Below are 22,826 nucleotides of genomic sequence, written 5' to 3' on the forward strand. Positions count from 1 at the left end.
TCTGCTCTCAGAAGGCATCCAGCTCAGTGATAGCAAACCTTTAAAGATATTGGTCCTCAGCAGACACATGCATGCATCTGACTTTCAAACTTCTCGCAAGACTGGAAGGACTATATATATTAAAATCAAACTTCTTCTCAGACTGGTAGGTCTCTGTATTAAAATCTACAGCTAAATAGATCGTAATGGTATGAAAAACAGTACTGTCTTTATTCTACTATTCTGAACCTTTTGGCAAAGTCATCAACAACATCATCAAATGCCTTATATCCCTCAAACCCTTCTGGACCTTGTTGTCTCCACGTCACTAATCTCCTGTAAAGGTCCAACACATTGTCTCTTACTCCAATTGCACCATTATAGAATTCATGGCATTCACATTCAAACAATAATTTTACACACTTGAGCAAATACCTACTGGCCTTGCCTTTCATCTGGTGAAGAAAATCAACCCTAGTATCTTCACAGTCGAACAACATCACTGACATATCTTCAATTAAATCTAGTAAATTAAATACGAGACAGGCTCCATTCAAAGCCCATTTCGTCGCATCATCTGCAGACCAGGGAGTGAACTCATCATGACCAATGCAGCCTTTGGCTTTCCTCTGCATCTCTTTTACCTGTTTGATTTCACCAGAGGCAGCATAGTGAAGCAGCAGTTCACAATCCTTTTCATTGATATCACTAAGACTAGTAATAAATATGCCCAGTGGAATTTTTGCAGACAGTAAATTAGGATACATGCTAGTATCTTGTTTTAATTTTGCTTCAGTTGGTATGTGGCTGTTGGTTGTTTGAGTGCAATAGTTAACACAACATTGATCAAATTTTTTCAGCCATAATCTGATACTGGAGGCCCTGTCTCCTTGAGCAGTCACATGCAGCTTGTCACAATCATTGGGCTTGGGTATTCGGAGCTTCTTACTGCAATTAAGTTTACTTTTGTAATGGATATCTGAGCAGGATCGTTGTTCATAGCTACAACTTTTTTTATTTTTCATGATCCAAGACCTTGACAATTCATATATCTGGTCAAATAGCATCCTGCGGTTGGCTTCATCAATCGGGCACAAAATCCATGAAAGGTATAGAGTAGCAGCCTGATGTAGTTCCTCATTGTTTACCGTCTCGGTTTTCACTTCACCACATATTACGCTAGATATATAATCTTGGGAATCATTTCCATGGAAGATTAAAGCAGTTGCAAAATAGAACCAGGCAGGGAAATCCATCAACATTGTCCTGCAGCAGGACGATTAAAATGGCTCAGGTAGTCAGTTTGCTTAACAACCAAAGACAAATAGCACTCAGATTTCAAACGAATGATAGACTGTACATACCAGGCAGAATCATTATCTACAAGATCCACTAATGCTTCATGCCCAAAAATCCCATGTGAAGGATGAGAAGCAGTTGGATCTGAATGTTTGGCCAAGGGAGCAAGTCTGGTTTTAATATAATGAACCAGATCCAGAAAGCTATTGCATGAAATGTGTCCACTTATTATTGCCAGAAGTTCATGATGTCTGCATGGAAAATAGGCATAGGAAGATGGATATTTCATTCCCATTTCCATGGATATGCCCCACCACATTGGCCTTGAAAGAATATCTAATACTGATGAGACTATACCAATTTGAAGATCTAATACAGAAGGCAAGCCTCTGATAAAAAAAAACCCCACCAATAAAAACATGAAAACTATATAATAATGGTAAGTAATGTACAGGGCAATGAATGAAAGTGCCTACATCTTACTACATGTAATTGGATTGTATAATCAAAAACTGTCACCAAGTCAACCAAGGCCATTCAAAGGGATAAATTCAAATAAAACAAGATTTTTTTTTTAACATCAGAAACAAACAAGAGTGAACTAGCAAAAATCAGGTCCCATTAAATACCTTATTTAAGTTCAATTTTGTTAATACGCCATCTATATTATGTGCTTCCAATGGAGATGATGAAATAGCAGATTTCTATTATATGCTGCAAATTCACTTACATACCCTAAAACCTTTGAATAATAATTGGAAGCATCCAAAAAGTCTAAGCAGGATGATGCAGAATGTCATACAATCACATAGCATGTGATAAGGTCAATAGGTCAGATAGGTCAATAGCATGTCATTCTGCTCAAGCTTACTTCTAGTTATGCTAGAGTTTTTTAAGAAAGAAAGTCCACAAAATCCAGAACCTACCACATACAGAAAAGAACATCATAAAGACTGAATACTTTCCATGTCTAACAAAAACAGGCATGATATTTGGTCTAAATGAAGAGTCCTACAAACAAATAAACCATATTAAAAGAAAATGATGCCTCTTTTTTCTGTTATCACCAATTCATCAGATTATAAAAACACATCAAGAAACATATATCAGACTTAAAAATTCAGCAGGATTATGATATATGGATGGCCTTGACTAGAGGTTTATTAGGATCCTATTTTTTGGATTGATCGGTAGTGTCTAGCAAACACATAATTTGGTATTTAATGTTGCAATAAACTACATATACAGTTGTATCCTTGTATACTACTTTTTGGAGTTAAATCCTAACACCTATACCACCTCTTTGACACTAATGCACCCTCTCAGCTACATAACCATAAAGACAGTCAGGAGTCCAAAAGAAGATAGCCAACATAACTTAAGATGTATGCAATGTCCTGTTCTGTTTAAATAAATAAAAGGATGTTATATGTACTATTTCACTCTCCATTATTGCATGTTAACTTCTAAACTATTGGAAGTTTGCAGAGGAAGACAAAAAAAAAAAAAGAACGAGCAACTAGTTATTTAAGACCAAAAAACAAGACAAAATAAATGCAGAAAAACAGACAACTAAATGATCATATGTGTAACGTGCTAGTTTCAGGACTTAAACCATTCTGAGTAAGTGGAACATATCTTGGTAACAGTCACTGTTGAAAATGTCTATAACTGGAAAAGGAAGACTGATTGCAATTAGAAAGTACATTAGTAAACCAGAGGAGCATGTAATTGGTTCTCAAAGTAATTCCATAACTTGAAACTGACATGAACATTTAAGCTTCAGAAAAGATGAGCAGCAATTAATGGATTCTGAAGGAGAAATTTTTTTGACACTATAATAGAAATGAACATGCTAATGTATGTGTAGTTTGATGTACAAGTGTAAAAACAGTTGAGAGTCCAGAAAGGTGCATCAGGCTGAAGCCTAAGAAAGAAAGATTCTTGTAGAGCTCATAGATGCAGGCATGCATACAAGGTGCAGCTATAAGCAGTAACTAAGCATATGAGAACAAAACACAAAACACTAAAATAAGAAATCTCATAGTCTGTCAATTTCTTAAGGCAAGAAACAGGAAAAAAAGAGAAAGAGATGATCTTGCTATAAAATACTATCATATACCTTCCTGCATTGATGCAATAAATGCGAACACCAGCTTTGTGAAAAAAATGGAACTTACGTCAAAAGAAACCAGCTATGCAGTAGTGCCCTTGCCTCTATAAACATAGTTGGAGAAATTACCAAGCATATAATTATCGTATGCCAAGCCATCCTATCGTGCAATTCTGTCCTCAAGCAAAGAAATGGTCTTTGAATAGCTTCATGTAAAATTTCTGAAATGTCATGCTTTAGAACCGGTGGATCAAGATACCACAGAAATAACCTGCCACAAAGAATGAAGGAAAAACAGTTATAAGTAAGTGCAGGACTACTTTTGAAGCTACAACAGCATTGAGTAAAACTATAAAATCAGATCTCTATACAGAAATAAATAATATAATTGCACAGATGGTAAGACCATAAGATAGCAGAGCGTGTGGGGGCAACACACGGCCAGAAAAGTCCAATCAGCAAGGCAGTCTGACAAACAGTCATGACTCTGCTACATGATGTCTATAACGAGATTTACAGGGGATGACTATAAAGGCATGTTTTTTTAAAAAAAAATCAATGGATATGTACAGCCATCAAAAACAGGATATAAACAAAAGTTACATCACCATCCACCAACATCATTAAGAGGGAAAAAAAAGAGTAAACTTTTTTTGACAAAATGATGGGGGAACCCCATCACTTAAATTTTGTGAGAGAAGGAACACAGCAAATTGGTAGGAGAGAAGACTTTCAAGTACTTTTAATTTATATCTCTGTGATCTTAAGAAACCAGCTGAAAAATAATCTTTTGCTTAATTTTTGTATGCTGTATATGTATGTACTATTCTTGATAGCAAGTGTCAAATACAAATATCTAGCAAAACTAGTTGTATAAATTGACATAACACAATACATAAAGGTCAATAATCTGAAGGTTCTCAAATGAACAAACCATTCATTGGTTGATTTATGCATAGCCAAACATGCATATATTCAGCACCAGTGTACCTCATTGGAATTTCATGGCTACTGGAAGGGCTTCCTTTAGGCAAAAAGCACATCAGCTTTGAAATTGCAGCTCTCCTATCACAAGGTGTTCCTTCATTTTCTTCATAAACTAATGGTGATAAAGGGAGAAGGCTTTGATAGCTAGATGATGATACAACTGCTTTCAGAATAGCATATATTAGAGTTTGGGAATGCCCTGTGTTTGTTGGAAAAGAAGATTTCTCTCAGACAAAAATCCAAATATTGTGATGTCACAGAACAAATGAAATGTCAATTTGATTTTAAAAGAAACTTCAAGATTTTAATTGGTGCACACTCCTGGAAACCCTAAACTTTTAAACTACATAAGTACAATTGGAAGGCAAAATATCACTAACCCATAACTAAGAATAAGGAACAAATGAAAGGACAAACTAAGCCTTCTACATTAAGAACATCCCACTAAATTAAAAGACAAATCATTTAATAGTAAAAAACAAATGAGATGGGGTGAGGGGTGGGTAAAGCAAAAGCTTAAAAACAGGCCACTTACAATTATTAAAGCCATGTAAAATAAAATACCTTCTAGCTGACAACCCAATTTCTTGATGTTATAATGAGTATAGAATCACAACGATCATGACGAATCTTGTTTTTTAAGAAAAAAACAAATGTTGAGATAAGAAGAAAGACATGTTAATGATCGGAGGGTATAAAGTATATGCTATATGAGGATAGATCAAGGCTGCAGGAGCATCTAGGGAAGTAAATAGAGGTATGGTGAGCGAAATTATTTTTTGCAAGTTTTGGCAGACCAAAACTTCGTCTCATATTAAAAAGTCAAAATTTGGATCTTTCCTTTTTGCCCGTGTCTGTGTGGCTGAAGTGATGGGGTATTTCCATCCTCCTAACCACATTCTCATTTAATTCTTAAATTAGAATAACCAGCAACAGTCCTATTGGCTAATGCAAACAGGAATAAATAAATAAATAAATAAATAAATAAAAAGAAACAAAGAACAAAACAAACAGAACCCCCTGAAAACAATGCAGCATCACGCAGTTCTTGAGTGAGGAAAGAAACAAAACAAAGGAAGAGGAAATTAAAAAAAAAGTAAATAAATATATCTTCCTATGTATTATAAAAAAAGGAAAAACTCATGCAATCATAACTATCGATTCTTCTGGTGTCCAAATCTACTCAACACCACCACTCTTAAAACACTTCTCGCGATCAAGAATCCTGAAAAGTCCACAAAAAAAAAGCTCTAGAAGAAGCCACTGAGGATGAATATGAAGTAATTCAAGAAACTAAACCAACTGTACCACCGTGACCCTCCAAGCTCTCAAGAACATCACCGCAGACTCGAATCAGGCGGTGGCAGTCTCTGGAGGAGATCGAACTCCCAACTTTCAGAAACTCCGCCCCACCCCCTTCCTCGGGCCGCAAGACCTTGCAAGAGATGGACGAATTGAGCACCGACACAATGGTGCGAACCAGGCATTCGATCCGCGAGCTGCACACCTGGAAGTAAAATGGTTCAAGAAGCCAACCGAAAAGGAGGAGAAAAGGAGGAGGAATACCTCGGGCGTTTTAAAGCACATCAGAGAAAGCGCCGGATCCAAAACCCTAACCCTAGGCGTCATCCGATCGCCAAAGTTGAGGGAGGTGGCGAGGGAGGAGATAGCTTCGTCGTCGTCGTCGTTAATGGTGGGAGAGGCATTGGATCGGCGGAGATTGGAGGCCAATTTACTCAATAAGAGGATTGTGTCGGTCAAACTCCTCATGGCGAAGAGGGAGAGCGGGAGAAATGGTGAGAACCCGCCCTGCTCGTATTTCCGTTCTTATTTATACGGCCTCAAGAAGAAGGCTACCGGAGCTACGTAAGTTCGGAGAACACGATAAAAGACGCGCGAGAGTTGGGGGATTCCCTACCAGACTCGAGTTTGGAGGCAGAGTAGATACCTGTTGGATTAGGTTTTGTGGAAGCTGCAGTCGGCATCTGGAATTAACAAATTGCCGGCTTAATATTAAGGTTTTTTTTGTTAAGGGCTTTTTTTTTTTTGCATGAATATTTTTCTAAAAATTTAAATTTGCATGAATATCTTCTTAAAATTTATATTTATTTTTGTAACCTCATAAAACACTATTTTTGCATAAATGCTCCTAATATAATGGTTCTTCTAACACCATTAATAAAAACCATATTTATTTTAATTAAAAATAAAATAAAATATTGAAATTATTTTTTTGTCCTCCATCTCAATCGCCTTATAAATATTTCTTTTCGTACATCTATCCATTAAGGTATTTTAGTCATTTTAATTTGAAACTGTTAATTTTTTAACGACGTTAGATGATGTGGGTACATATGAAAAAAAGAATAAAAAAAGGTAGAAGAGCAAAACAAGTGTTTTACGAGGATATACATGCAAATATTAGTTTTGAGAGGATATTTATATAAAATTCAATATTTAGGAGGGTATTCATGTAAAAAATCTTAATATTAAATATAACTTTCTTTTGCCCACTAGATATTAGGAGGCTATTTAATTAATTATTTAAAAAAATCATCTTAGAAAATATCTATGTATTTCTTAAAAATAAAAAAAATAATTTCTTCTTCACAAACATGAGATCCTAATAAAACCAAAATATTGTATAACTAATTTAGTTATATCATCATGTCATTGCGGTGAAAGAAAAACAAATAATGTACATGTAACTTTTGATTATTTGTCATTTATCTTCACTTGATATACACAGCTACAATTGAAACTGTAAATATTTTTTATTTAAGGATTTTCCATTCAAGACTTGAGAAAATCAAAACCTTCGCATTTCTCGTCATTTTTCCATCAGCAATAGCAAAGGTTCCAACAGTACAGATATTCCCAAGACCTCGCTCCAAAGTTATTATTTTATAATGATAAGATAATTAGGCTTTTTTACTTGCAGATCATCTTGGAAATTAAATAACGGCTAAACAAACAGGCATTTTTAGCCATCATAATAGGACATAATGGATAATGCATCATTAGGATTGTTAATGAAGGATAAGCAAAGGCTGATTGAAATGTGTGATGCTAGTATCCACCGGTACGAATGTATAAATATATGACTGTAGTATGCGTTGAAAAAGTATTACTTTGCGTCGGCTAAGTGTTGATTCCGTGTAACGTAACCAAGGGATGGCAATGGACTCGAGTCAGACCTGATCTTACAAGTGTAGGGACGTTCCGAAATGCTCCTCTACCCGGGACTCGTTTCCCACTAAATAGAATTTCATACATGAATATCATGCTCCAACCACGTTTAAAATTCTGAGAGTTAAGTCCAAGCAACTTTCAGGATTCAAAGCTACCTGCTATAAATAAAGGTAACAAACCATAGATTAGGCAATTAGCTATGCTAATTAAATAATATATATATATATAGGCATCTCCATATGTATTTCACAAATATATGTTGCAATTTATGACTCGATCCATTAACTTGACCCGAAAATGACTCACTTTAAGTATGTTCAGGTTTGACATAAATAAATTTATAGGCCAATACATATAAAGGTACCTCCACATGTATTTCATGAGTAGAAGTAGCAATTTATGACTCAATCCATTAATTTGACCTGCAAACAACCCACATTAAGTATGTTTAAATTTGACATAAATAAATTTAGAACATAAATGGACCACCCGTCTAGATGAGTTGAATTTTGGTTTAAACCTTTTAAACTATTTAACCCATTTTAACCTATTTAATAATTAGATCTGATCATAATCATACTTATTTAATAAGTTTAACCTATTTAAAATCTGCTTAATCTATTGCTATCCTATTTAATCCAAGATGCTTTACCTTTTTAAAATTATTTAATCCATTAAAAAATCATTTAATCTATTTAACAAATGGACTATATGAGTTAAATCAGACAGGCCCAAATATGAATTTTTCACATGTTTAATAAATAAGTTGAAATTGATTTGACGAATTTTTGATCCGACCAACATCCAATCCAATTGCCACCTCTCACAAGCCCTTGTATGCCAATGTTATAGGATAGACTTACATAAGCAGTCAAGTTTAGTAAAGCAACACAATATATGTGCATATATATATATATATATATATATAAGAGCCTTGAACCTTCAACAAGAAATGTTTTGCTTTTATCAAAAAAAAAAGGAAGAAATGTTCTTCAGGAAAATCCCAGGCATCCAATGCATTCCCATGATAAGCTATTTCTTGCCTGCCTTTTGTTGGTTGCTCTCAGAGAAACCAAAGGCTAACTGTTGAAGTTACATAAACATGAAAAATACGTTACTCGCAATAACCTCTTCTTCTTTTTTCTTTTTCTTTTTGTTTTTTTTGCATGTGTGTGTGTGTGTGTTGGGGGGGGTGGAGACGCTCCTTCTTTGGGTTTCACACCCTACTGATAAAATTAAAAAAAACGAAAAAAAAAACAAACAAAGATGCTCAATGTACATGCATGGACAAAGGTGCCCACAATTTCTGAAGTTTTTCATGCAGATCTTTCTATGCTTGCTAAGATGTATAAATCCATACACGTAACAGTCCAGAAAAGAGTTCAATTCTAAATCAAACAGAAATAATAACATGCTATCTTGCCTCCAACAAAAGTACTAATTCTCAGAGCATTTTAAAAATCTGCACGCGTGAGATGATGCTCTTTGTTTCTGTCCAACTGCTTACCGGACCAGACGAAAGCTCTACTCTGGCATCATACCATCAGTCTATTTTCACAGATGAATATATCTTGCGGACAAACCAGAAACAGGCGTAGAAGCCAATTGTTCCCGTCAACACGAAGAAAGCATAAGACCCAATCAACATATACCCAAAGTAAAGGATACCTGAAACCACCTTTGTTATCTCCAGCTTGGTGAAGAAATAGAAGCCAGCATATGCGAAAAGGTAGAGTGCCGAAGACCCTGCAGTCAAATATGCCCTCCACCACCAATGGTAGTCCTCACTGCACAGCTGGAAGTAGCAAAGTACGATCGTTATCTCAGCACATGTTATGATGAGAATGATGAAGACTATGAAGAGGAATCCAAAAATGTAGTAGAACTGGTTCAGCCATATGGAAGTCAGGATGAAGAAGAGCTCAATGAAGACCGCACCAAATGGAAGAATGCCTCCAATCAGAATAGAAAATGCTGGCTGCATATACCAGGCATGCTCAGGAATTTGTCTAGGAATCTTGTTGGTCTTTACTGGACCCTCCATGGCTGGCTTCTTGAAACCTAGGTAGCTACCAACAAAAACCAATGGCACTGATATACCAAACCAGAGGAATACCAAAGCAAACATGGTCCCAAAAGGAACTGCACCGGACGACTTCTCCCCCCAGATTAAAGCATTCAGAACAAAGAAGATGGCAAAGACAATACCAGGGAACATGAATGCAGTTTTCAGTGTAATCTTCTTCCACTCTGTACCTTTAAACATTTTATAAAGGCGAGCTGAGGAGTATCCAGCAAATAGACCCATAAAAACCCACAAAAGAACCATAGCAGTCATTAGACCCCCTCGGTTGGAAGGGGAAAGAAAGCCTAGCAATGCAAACATCATAGTGACCAAGGTCATCCCAAAGAACTGCACCCCTGTTCCCACATAGACACAAAGCAGCCCAGAGTTAATGGGTGGCCTAAAGACATCACCATGGACTAATTTCCATCCAGATTCTTCCTGGGCTTCATCCTGAGTCTCCAACTGGTTATAATTAGCTATATCTCTGTAAAGGGTTCTCATCATGATCATGGCCACCATCCCCGACAGAAAGAGAACTATCATTAAAGAATTGATAATGGAAAACCAGTGTATTTGATCATCATTCATGAGAAGGTAAGTGTCCCAACGAGATGCCCACTTAATTTGACTGGTCTGCAAGAGTTAAACTGAAGGTAAGAATCACACTCAGAAAGGTACAATTGAGTTTAGGAAAGTGAGTACAAACCTGGAAGTTAACATCATATGTGAATACAATGTATGTATCTGCAGCTACTTCCTGGGGACTAAGATTACCGGGAGTTATTTTAATGCTTGGACTGCATGTTGATAATTTAGGATTCTTATCATCCCACTCAGCATAGTCATGCTTAATACTGTATCCAAAAAGAAAAATTGAGGATTAAAGGCAAAGGTAAAAGTCAAGATAGTGGAACAATTATGATGCAAATCAGCAAACAAAAATGGAGGGCTTTTTGGCTACATATTTGTTAAGCTACCACACCATGCAATCAGTAATGCCATGAATATAATTTAATAAAACACATAACTAAATCCTAAAATGGTTCATGATTACTTTTACTTGATAAAAAGTTAATTTAGAACTATATATCTTGTTAAATAATTTTTATACATGTAGCCTAATTTTTATCATTAGATCAGTTTTCTAATTCAAGAGTATCAATACATCGAACAACTTGAATTTTGCGGGTTATATATCTGACGGCAGTTAGAAGCAAAGTTCAAAAACCAGTGACCTGGCCTAAACCACTATAGGGACTGGGTCACAATTTCCAGGACTGCAGATTTACCACAGATTGAACTCCTAACCTCCCAAATTTCCATATAAGGTTTAAGCACTTGATTCTCAAATCCAAAACCATTTCTATTCCCCAATCTTCATCCTTCCCAAGTCCCAATCCACATTGAAGAGAATACCTTTGCCATTGTTGCCAGTTCTCTCCCAAATCAACCAAGACCAAGAAGAGAAAAAATCCTCCTCCAAACTGTGGATTGACCATCCCATCTCATTCAAGATCACTACCCCCAATTATCTTCTTTCCCAAATCAACCCAGAAAGACGAGGGTTGGAAGGCCTCTCTCGTCTTGGATTTTCCTCTCCTCCAATGATAGCATCATGTCCTCGCCAGCAACATTATCATATTCATGCATTCCTCAATCCCTAACAGCAGAGTCCTCCCTAGCAGCTATGATAGAGAGAAAGAAGGGAGAAGAGGGAGTAGAAAAACATGTGGAAGCTTTCATGTATGCGGTACAGTTTGTTAACTACATTTACTAATCGGATAGGTGAAACCCACCCAACCAAGTGGTTTAGCTCTATGGACGGGTTTTTAAAAAATGGTACTGATGTTGGTATCAACTTTTGGCTGGACTAGTACTGCATGAGGCTGTCCCATACCAACAAACTGTATAGGGCTTCATATTGGTCCCATACCAGGATGATCAATTTTTTTTCTTTTAATGTTTTTTTAGGTTTTTATGCACAGTGAAGATATTTATCTTCTTTTGTATTTTTTTAGTATTTAAGGGATATTTTTAAAGGGTATATTATAATTGAGTGTTGACATCGACACCAACACTCAATGATCAATTAACTAACAATATTTATGAGTGAAGAATGGCATATACGACATAGTATTGTAAAAAGAAAATCATCATAAGTCACTTTAATAGTCTAATCCCATATAACATGTCAATAGCTTTTATATACATCTAGGTTTACTAGCAGTCCTAGCCTGGAACATTAAACCAACTTGGATATTATCCCCATTGCTGCTAACCATAAGATACTGAATAATGACATGATTGTGGCTCCTGATGCTGCAGATGAGTATGCATCTAGTACTCATCAGAGCCCGACCATCCTTGTTCAGGGTAGTAGGAAGCAACACTATACTTCGATCCCTCCAATCTAAGTAATAGCCTGGAGTTTTCTGATACTGCTCCTCATCTCCTTTTGCCTCCCATCTAATCTTTTTCATTAACTCAGCTTCTAAATGTATTAGGCATGCAATCGCAAATGAGCCTCCAATCTCTCTAAATACCTAACCCCATAACCTTGATCTTATATAGCCAGGGCTGCGCCACTCCTGGATCCTCTCATATTGTACAATAGTGTCTCCTGATCAGATCTAGTTTTTATCGGGGTCTCGTGGCCCCTATCTTGCATGACAAGCATAAACTTTGCCTTGCCAGTGAATAGACTGAGCCCTGAGATAACCACCGCCACCATCTCCAGACTGCCCACCGTGCTCACTGTAGCCTCCAGACCCATCACCTGAACTATCATTCTTATCGTCATTATTATTGCAAGATGATCTGGGCAAGCCAGGATTTGATGGTTCTAGAGTCTCGCTGTCATCTACCTAGACTAATATGTCATCTGATGCCTCAACCAAATCAATGACTGTCGCTTAGACGTGCCCTTAGATTTGCCCTTCTTACTATCTTGACTAGCCTTGGAGGATTGCGCATCACGCGTAGACTTGAACATCTGGAAATTGAATTGCTAATTAGATTCACACACATCGAGTATTCTATTGAGCCTTTTATTAAGTCTCACTCGTGGTGGGTGTGTCATGCTTCTTTGCCCATATGTCTACATCATGCACCCTCAAGTCCTTTGAGATGGTTTGGTCCAATCATGGAGGGTCCTTTGGCTCATCTAGCACCAATGTCTCTCGAGCCCGCTCATTCGCCACCCATCCAAGGATAGGATCTTCCTCATCACAAACAAAGTCATCCTCCAATTGATCTTCTGGTCTCCTTTTTCTTCTCTGATTAAAATACTTTGTTTCAATCTCATGTTGTAGCGTGTAAATACCAAGTTGTGCGGTCACTTTCTTGTCAGTTGGTTTCACACCTTGCTGTGGATTAGAGCAAATGTGGACCGGTTTCATTTGTACCCTTTGAATGACACAATCTGCGAGAGGACTTGAATGACAACCTTCCTCAGATTGGGTAAATCAGTGCCCTTGAATGACAACCTACCACTTGCTTATAACTAGATAATTTAGGATGACATAATCCATGGAGACAAAAAAGCTTTATGATTTTCTACTGAAACAATTTCCTATAGGTACCTGAAGACATCCTGCCTAGTGATCGTTGAGCTCCATTTTCCCCGAAAGTTTCATGTCTTTTGCAGAATATTTTCCATAATTAGATACATAGGACCGAGTGTTAATGTCATTTAGTTGTGAAATGTAGTACACTGCTATGTATATTACCTCAACAATTGCTTTTGCAATGTGACTCTGATCAGAAAACATCCACTGCACCACCGCCCTAACTACCTGTAGTAGCTCCTCGTAGACAATTATGTCCTCTTCATACTGGGGTTGGGTATGAAAAAGCATAAAATATGCAGTAATTAAGTTGTAAAAAATATCAAATAAATAAACACCACTGAGGATCATGCTATTATATCACCAGGTGCAACTCCCTATCCATCTGCAGGCCCCATTTTTACTCAACGATCTGAATACAAGGATGCCTTCCTCTCACCCATTCCATCAATAATCTGCTACTTGACATCCCGCATTTTGGGTAAAGAAAACACATTTGTGGAAATTTCTCATGGTCAACCATTCACAGCACCATATACAAGCTCCACTACGTTTACCACATCTGCACATTGATTACAGAATGCATTGTTCAAAACAATTCCCTCAAACCATTGGTTGATTCGCTGTACTTACTCATCATCCACTCGTTGCATGTAAATATAGTTTTGAGCCCGACTTTATTATCAAGGAGGCTCCTCAATGCAATGTAGCGCATGGCAGACAGCATCATGCCTGGCCACAGCAGCTCCCTGCCCAGCTGCTACCTCATCGGTGCAAGGACTCATGTGGGATTGCATATAAACTTTGAGATAGCCTGCCCTTGCTCAACAACCAACTTCACCTGTGGCAAGTCCCCAATCTCTTTCATCATCAAATCATTATAATTGGCTGCACATGTTGTTCAATAAGTATGGGGCATGTCCTCCATGAGAACCTCACCTGCTCACTTGTATTTTGGACCATTATTTGTCACCTCATGATATATCCAACATCCTCAAACACCTTCTTCATCATATACAGGATGCAGTTAGAATTTTGGATCCGGTTAGATGCATCAATCGACATCTAAAAGAAAGTTAGCATATTACAATACACTAGGAGGTTGATGGATGCTCCCTCCTAGTCTGCTTGGACCAGCCATCACATATTGGTGACAAGCCATAGAACTGATTCTACTATTTATATCCATCAATCCACTTCTTCAGACCCTCAGCCTTTGCCTTCTTCCTCTCCCTCTCCTCTCTTTCTCTCTCTCATCAAATGCATCAAAAGGAGCCTTGGGAATCCCTCCCGAGATGCCTAAAAGGATTAAAGGACCCAGCTAGCCCCCCTATACCCCCTTTACAACTTTAAGAAATTCCTAGGGCATCCTAGATGAGACACCTTCAAATCAATAATACAGGGTTCGGTAACAATTAGTACTACCCCAATTTGGCCAAGATGACTGATATGAGCGTCATACTAGCTGAAGCAAGGTTCGTACTGGTTGGGATGCCTGCTTTGGCTATGTTCTGGTGACCAAGCCCTAGGCTGATGTTCGAACCTTATTGGAATAGTATGGTACTGGTGGTACCATCCTGTTCCACCATTTTTTGAAACCTTGCACATGGATGACCGAGTTAGATGGTTTTTTAAACTTTACGGGTTTCTATGTTGCCTAACCTGCTAATTGTCTTGAGTGATTGGTTGCTTCCTACTGATTGAACAAGTCAAACCAGTCGACCCACCTGGGTCTTAAAACAATTGGTTAGAAGATTGCATTACGTATTAAAGAAAAAATGGTTGAACTTGAAACATCTGCAACACAAGCAAATGCCAGAACCACAATGCGGAAGGATATGAATAGATCTGCCAATACACTTCACTTTAATGTGCATGAATATCACTACTTCATAGGGCTAGAAGCGGGTCCGCGCTAGGCCAAGCCAACTTTGGGTCAAGCTACGGGCTAGGCCCGAGTAATTCTAGATTGGATTTAGGCTTAAAATTAGGGTTTGAATGCATTTCAAGCCGGGCTCGAGTAGTTATGGGGCCTAGCTCGAGCTTGAGGACGAACCTGGCTCGAAAACCGAACCTAGATTCAGGCCTGGAGCCGACCCAATATCTGGTCCGAAGCCTAGTCCAGAAAACTTGGATAAGTGGTATGACCAAACCAACTATTGCATGGGTCGATTTGATTCACTGGTTCGGCCGAAATCATGGCCGTTGGGTTCGCTAGGCTCTTCTTCTCTCAAAGAGTCCCAATCCCTAATCAAAATCATCGATCATAGGCTAAGGTTCTCAACTTCTTGTCTCTCTGCCTCCATCGCCTCTTCGATCCCTAGAGCTCTTCTTTCATCGTCGATCGTTGGTCCAAGCAAGACGAAGGTGAGCCTCTTATCATCAGCTAACTGCAGTTCCATTGAGATGCCATGATCTCTCTCCAACCTCTATTTCATCTTCACTCTTGTATAGGCCTATTGTTGTTTTCTACTGCTCCATCACTATGATGTCTAATGGCCAACTACGGTTCCATCACCGTGTTGGCCCAGCCTTGCCAGCCTCCTATTAAGCCGCTTGCTTTAGGGGCTGAACCCCATCTCCACCGCCAACCCCCTTGCCACCACAACCTCCTTGAGCGGCACCGGTGGTGACATCACCTCCTTTTTGCTGCCGCCGGACTTCCTAGCCTGCTGCTGCTCCGCCTTCTTCCTAATGCTGCTCTAGTACTTGAGTTGGACCCACGCCAGCCAATTCTCGAAGGTGGGGTCAGCAGTGGCGGATGTCAGAGATTCGGCTAAGCAGCGGTGGAGGAGGAGACTTGCTCGGGCTTGGGATCATCAACGAGCGCATGAGGGGCGAGGGAGAGTGGTTTTCCTCTTCTGGTGGTTAATGGGGAGGAATTCAGGGTGGGAGTGATGGATCGGGGATTTTGGAGGGATCTGCGGACGGCGTTGCCATCCTCTCCTATTCCTTGTCTTTTACTTTATGTTCTTTTTCTATTTATTTCTTCCTTGTAACAGGATGAATCTGAGAGATGGCTTTGTTTGTCAATCCCTCTTCCACTTGTCTCTCAGTCACTAGGAAAGCTAAATAAAGTTCTATTATGTTTATTACGTTCTTTAGTTCAGGGAATCTGATCTATCAATTTATACAGACTGTCCATGTCATCAATGTCTATGATTTCTTTCAAATGCTCTTCTTGAGTGAGTAGTCCTTATCAACTTTTGAGATATTTAATAAATTATGTTGTTGATCATCAATATCTCAAGTAGTAAGATAACCATGGAGGGGGGTTGAGCAGTTATTATGCATTAATGACTTAATCCCAGTCGGGCCAAATCGAGTTGGCCCAATTTTTGGCCCTAATGTCTCATTCAGGTTGGTCTGATTAGGTCTTGGGTCGGGCCCGGGTTTGATCTTGGGTCGGGCTCGGGCCTAGTTTTTTCTAAAATTTTCGGACCAAAGCCTAGTCCAAAGCTCAAGAAAAATTTTGGGCCGGGCTCGAGTAGAGGTGTGGCCTGGCTTGACGCGGCCCATTTCCAACCCTATTACTTCAATACTCTTAATATCTGATTAACAATTCTAGCTTTATTATAGTATGATTCTACACTAATTTTGTATTAGTTGTTTCTTGTAGACCGGTTAAAAGTTAAAATCCAGCATCTATAACCATGTCAGCTGCTCCTTTCTACCCTACTATTCTATAGTAGACCCAAGTTATAAAAATGGCAACAAATGACCTAGCATAATAAAAAAACAAAACCACAAATTAGAATAATATATGATTATAAATTTATTAAGCTGCATTAATGCATCCTCACCTGCTTGGAATCACTTCAAAACCTACAATACGAGCATCCTCACTCTCAGGATCTTTATGGTACATGACTTTGAAAGTCAGATGGTTATTTATGTAATAACGGCCATCTTTGAGCTAGCCAAAATATATAGCATGTTAACTATCATAAAATAACAAATAATTCATCATTGAGGAAACAACAGTTGTTTCTAACAGCAGTTTATTAGCTTACCTTATAACCAACACGAAAACCCTGTTCATAACTTGGTGCTTGACTTTCATCTCTTCTTTGTCTAGGAACTGCAACAGGAAGATTATCCAACATCCTGTAAAGAGCAACTAATGAGGGCCAAGTGGATATAACATCAGGAATTGAATTTAAGCCAAGTTCTAAATTTGTTATAAAACCAGCAAGGGTAGAAAAAAACTGTAGCAATATGCAAATTGAGTATATAACCATAAAGCATATAAAACAAAATGTCAATTTTAATGATCATATATGTGAAAAGCCAGCATAGATTGACAACTTACATGTTCACTCGATATTCATCATCAATCTTCTCCTTGAAATTTTTCGCAGCTTCTTGACTAAGTTTTGTGCGACAAACTACTTTGCAAGTCTCATCCCTTCTCATTTTAAACTGAGTTGTGAGCCACACATACCCCAAAAAAGGTTAACCAGGTAAAAAAAAGATGTGTTACATTTAACATTGTATAGTTTCTCTTTAAAATGTACGTGATCTTCACTAAATTATAATTTCCCAACAACATATTTACAGATGCACTTCACTTGTTTATTAGACTAAAATGTTGGTGAATACTCACTGCATAGACAGAATTCTCAATGCGGTCACCACGAAGGACCTCCCCCAAATTTTCAGCACTGTTCATAATCTTGGGAGGCTTACAATAATCCAAGAAGTAATAATCATATGGAAGTTGTGTCTTCGTAGATGAAAGTTTATTTACTTTCACCTGAAGTTCATCATCCTGTATGAAAGGAGAGAAAAAATATTGAACCACAAAATGATTGTATTTAGGTAACCAATCTTAGCAAATAAATATTTAACAGATACTATATAGGACAGATTCAAAATGATACTGAGACTAAGTTCAATAAGAAAGAAAGCACAAGTACAGAAAGTTGTTAAGTAGTAAAGCATGGAAAAGTGATAACATAGATTCAAAGAACCATACACATTATGATACTCGGGAATAAAGAAACAGAAAAAGTGTTCATAGCAAGGTTCGCCGTACCGGTACCGGTGCCACAGTAGCATAGTGTCGGTACGGTATGGTACGAATTTTTTTTTACGTACCGAGGGTCGGTACGCCACCCGTACAGGTACTGGTACCGTCCAGTATGGTACAGCATACCATGGTTCATAATAAATCAAACATAATATTTCAAAAAAAATTGTACGAATATCTATTAATATCATATCAGTTGAAAACCCAGAATAAATGATCTACCTCAGTTTATTTTCCAGGTTATCTTTAATGACAAAGGCAGATGTATCTAAGCAGAAAACAACTCCAGGATAAGGAGAAAAGATTTAGGTTTATCTTTTCTCTTTCTTTCTTTTTGGCAACCAGAAGATACTTGTACATAAGTACACTATACAACAAATATTGAAAATGCTAAAAATAATCACACAAAGCAAAATAGCTAACGATTAACTGGCAAGTGATATGCTGGACAAATTTTTTGCTTTAAGGAAACAAATGTAATGACAAGAATTGACAAAACCAGGAAAGAGACAAACAAAACTGTAGACTTGCAAGTATTCTCAAAAAAAAAAATGTAGTAAAAAAGACCACAGTAAAGAATAATATATAGTTAAGCTTACATATATAACCACAATCTTATCAATAAAAATTAGCCTTGTCACAGTTAACATAATTAAGAATACTGCAAAGTGAAGAGTTGCCGCTTATGGAAAATCCTTTAGACCTAGAAGCTCAGACAGTTGTGGCTCTTCGGTGCAGGTAGGGAAGGATTGCACTGTACAATGGTTAACAGGCCAGGATGACACAATATTATTTTTGTTTATGTTTGTTTCTTTCCTTCTATGTTCTATTAAGGATGCCAATGGGCAAGACCAGGCCTAGTTGATTCCTGAGTGAGCCAGCCTGAAGAGAACCACCAGGACTGGCCAGGAACAAGCCCAAACAAAGTCCAGGTTTGGGTTATTTATTTGGTCAAGCTTTGCATGTAGCTGAGCCCGGCTAGAATTTCTTAAAATCCTGAAAATGAGTGTGACCTAAAATCATCCAGACTTCAAATTCTTAGTCCAGCCCTCAGATCTAATACATGTCCTAGGCCCAGAATTCTAGAGGTGGTCGGGCCTGCCTAGTCATTGATACCTCAAGACCCATTTCAGCATAATGACATGCATCTTGGAGCTTCTATTAAAATGTTTCACAAAATAATGCAATAATTTTAGCTGCAGATTACTACTTAGCAACTTGCACAGTGTGCAAAAAATAGAATTGTTAAGCAAATGCTTAACTTTCACCAGACAGTCCCTTATATAAGACACATTTAAATCCATGAAAAACAAAAATAACCATGGAGTAATAAGGTAATGACCATCAGGATGATGGTATTAGCATAAGCATGCAATGCTACACAAGCAAATTCTGCCAATGTTGATCTCGATCCCAGTTTGAATAGCGGAGCACATACATGCAAACTCATTTCATCAGAGTTGACAGCCAGATGGTGTAAAGATTATCATGCATAATCAATATCTATTTATGTTTTACAAAAAAATATCAATATCTATATTTTTAGGCGACTGGAGGCTGTTGATATTGTTAGCCCACATTTATTACCTTGTAGATAGATAGCAAAACAAGCTTGATGACCTTTATACAAGCAATGAGCTCAAATGTTGGACAATAATCATATTTAGTGAAGATCTCACAAGAATATGAATAATATAGCAGGATAGAGACTTGAGGAGTAATTCATCATAAGATTTTCGTTGTCACCAACATGATCAAAATTGAAAAAGAAACATGGTTAGACAGGCACCAACCTATATTCCTACCCTGCCAATTTGAGGCGTGATAGTGGAGTTGAGACAGGCAAAGGTTGGCTTCACAAGTGCTCAAACAGAACCATTTTCAATATTAAAATTTTGGCAATGAATTACTAAACCTCGGTTTACATACAAACAGGTTGAATTCAGGTCACGTTAGAAATAGACTCGGTCCAATCTATATTATATTCAAGTTGTATCTTAAATCTTAATTACATGGTCCAAACTTAATTTTTAAAATTATGTTTTATTGGCTCCTTGAATGAGATTGAGCACTGTGATATCCAAGCCGACCTGACTCGAGAATAGAATCTAGGTTTCAGGCATGAGTCACTTAATATAAGATCAGCTTAAGATCATAACCAAGGTTACCTTACCCACTTGCATGCGTTATGTTTGACACTTTTAAGTACTTTAACAATTCGTTTCTTTCATTAAAGAAAAATGTGAAACCAAATCATTTTGTACTCCAGTAATTAGGTTCTTGTAATACACAATACCTTGTAATCATCTCTATTAATCATGATATCTTGAATCTATGGCCAACCCATGTAGAATAACCACCAACCATCAAACCCAACATCAAGCAGGGAAAGAAAACAATTACTAATAACACAATGAAAAATAATCTACCCTTTAATGATAGATCCTTACTCCATATAGGACTGAAAAATTGTCAATGCAACAAATAAACTTTGCCAAAAGGTGCATGGAAACCATGAATTGCTGATGTAAACACAAACAGCAAACTTTAATCTGTATGCTTACAAATTTTTATTTCAAAGAAAAATGCTTCTTTGAAGATGTTTTGCATTTCTATCTCTGAAAGAAAATAGGAAGGAATAATTTGTAACCAAACTAGGACCTGTTTTAGCTTATTCCAGATGAAAACAACTGATTTCATACAGAATAGTTGAAATTTATACAGAATGTAATTTAAACCTGTACAGTAGATAGCACCAATCAAAAGTTATCAGGTGTACTACGTTCTGAACCATAATTTCAGTTTTCTATATAGTTAGTTATTTAATTTCGTGTTACAACTTATAAATATAAATTTAATTTCTTCATGAAAACATTGATGCCCCAAATTAGACTTGCAAATAGTCATTTTGTCGAACACCACTACAGAAGGGTGCCATAAACCAATAATCAAAATTTTTTACCATCTAGTACCAACTCCTCTCATTTCACACCTAGCAATCCTATAATCCTATCATGCTAGAACTATCATTCCTCATTCAACCACATTCATTGCAAACCATCCATCCCTGCCTAGGCCATCTCATGCAAATTTGCATTCTTAATGAAGATCCTGATCCATAAATAATAATTTATTTTACAAAATTATTTGATTTTCATCAAATTACACGGTTGGCAAGGGGGAAATTCATAAACTATCATTCCACGTGGAGGCCAAGTTTCAATCAACAAAAAGGCTTGAAAGATCACGCCAAAGGCATTCAAGAAATTTGTGCACCAAAGGACTGAGAGGGGGTAAGATCATGAAAGTTATTTGAGTAATAAAATGCCTCCACTGGGAGAGCCCAATAGAATACTTCAGAGTGTAACAGATATAAACAGAGCTCAAGCTACATTAAGGCAACCGATAACTTTGTTTAAGTTTGATTAAATCAGGAAAAGACATCACTCCATCGCGTTTTAGAGCAAATATTGCCTGCGATGTAAGCTACAACTACCGATCTCTATCATGGTAACGTCGAATAAGACTCCAAGAACAAGGCATCGTACCGTGATTAAATGATGTGCCGGTAACACGCGTAAATTAAAAATCCTTAAAATTCTTCACTGATCCTATAGAGAACTAGAAATCGACAGAGAACATCAAGAACCATCATCTGACCAAACTCAGTTCTGTCTCCGTAAAAAGAAATCTCAAACCCAAAGATCTTGTTTCAGGACCCTAATTCGAGAAAAAAATAGCCAAGATTCAAGGATCTACAAGCTAACAAAATGATCCACGCGTTCGAACTCTTCGGACAATAAGCGAACCATAAATCTAAGCCTTTCAATCCCAGATCCAACCAAAAAAACAGGGGAAAACAACATACATCAAGATCCGGAGAGAAGTACGAATAGACCGCGAACCCTAGCTAGTTCCGTAAGATTTCGATCAAAAAATATAGGTAATAATAATAACAACAACAAATTACCTTCTGGAAATCGCGAGGAGCGACGCCGGGGAGGTAGAAGGCGTGGGTCGGCGGCGAGACAAGAAGGCACGAGAGGAGAAAGAGAAGGAACGCGACGATATCGCCCAGGTTCCCCATCTCGAGCACGGAGCGGGGAGAGCGCGACCCGCAGAGACGACGGATGCAGGCGACCATAAGAAAGCAAGAGTGATGCGAAGGAAACAAGGAGATTATTAGATTAAATTAAATAAATAAAGTAGCATAATTTAATTTAACGACTTTTTCTTCTTTTTTTTTTTATCTTGGCGTGCTTGTAGATCCGACGTCCATATTTGCCGTCTTTCGCCCGGAAGTCTCATCTACGGTTGCTATTATATTACTGAATACCGATTAAGTGCAAATTACGCGACGTGGGTAAGTCGATTGTTGTGGGTCCCGCGTTCGGAGGAACGAAAGCGCGATACTGCACGCAGTAATTCTTTTCTTCAAGATTATTCTGGTCCCCGAGTCAATACAACGAGATCTACTAGTGGTTTGAACGGTCATGATAAGGTTTGGCGTTCGGGCAAACCAGATGTGACAGTGACGCGGACCGGGGAGATAGCAACCTATCGGATTCATGTCCGAATCCGATGCATTCC

At 37.8% G+C, this 22,826-nt stretch overlaps 2 protein-coding genes across 3 annotated transcripts; both read right to left on the reverse strand.

Annotated features, from left to right (window-relative positions):
• Nucleotides 1–123: 123 nt before the first annotated feature.
• LOC103709624 lies at nucleotides 124–6,363 on the reverse strand. 2 transcript variants are annotated; one of them, XM_017843430.3, is made up of 6 exons: nucleotides 5,945–6,363; nucleotides 5,687–5,885; nucleotides 4,382–4,577; nucleotides 3,459–3,662; nucleotides 1,344–1,667; nucleotides 124–1,245 (listed from the first exon to the last, which is right to left on the reverse strand). In XM_017843430.3, the coding sequence occupies exons 1-6, from the start codon at nucleotides 6,146–6,148 to the stop codon at nucleotides 210–212; spliced, it is 2,163 nt and encodes a 720-aa protein (XP_017698919.2). In that variant the 5' UTR covers nucleotides 6,149–6,363; the 3' UTR covers nucleotides 124–209. The 2 variants fall into 2 exon arrangements, with proteins under 2 accessions (XP_017698919.2, XP_038986342.1); XM_039130414.1 differs by having other exon boundaries at nucleotides 1,344–1,529; nucleotides 5,945–6,362.
• A 2,487-nt stretch (nucleotides 6,364–8,850) lies between these two features.
• LOC103709579 (transmembrane 9 superfamily member 7-like) lies at nucleotides 8,851–22,416 on the reverse strand. Its single transcript, XM_008795014.3, has 7 exons — nucleotides 22,207–22,416; nucleotides 17,811–17,975; nucleotides 17,517–17,626; nucleotides 17,218–17,311; nucleotides 17,008–17,120; nucleotides 10,345–10,492; nucleotides 8,851–10,271 (listed from the first exon to the last, which is right to left on the reverse strand). Exons 1-7 carry the CDS (start codon nucleotides 22,378–22,380, stop codon nucleotides 9,114–9,116), a joined length of 1,962 nt encoding a protein of 653 aa, XP_008793236.1. The 5' UTR covers nucleotides 22,381–22,416; the 3' UTR covers nucleotides 8,851–9,113.
• Between the last annotated feature and the right edge of the window lie 410 nt (nucleotides 22,417–22,826).

This window comes from Phoenix dactylifera, chromosome 9, assembly GCF_009389715.1.
Source record: "Phoenix dactylifera cultivar Barhee BC4 chromosome 9, palm_55x_up_171113_PBpolish2nd_filt_p, whole genome shotgun sequence".
NCBI classification, from domain to species: domain Eukaryota; kingdom Viridiplantae; phylum Streptophyta; class Magnoliopsida; order Arecales; family Arecaceae; genus Phoenix; species Phoenix dactylifera.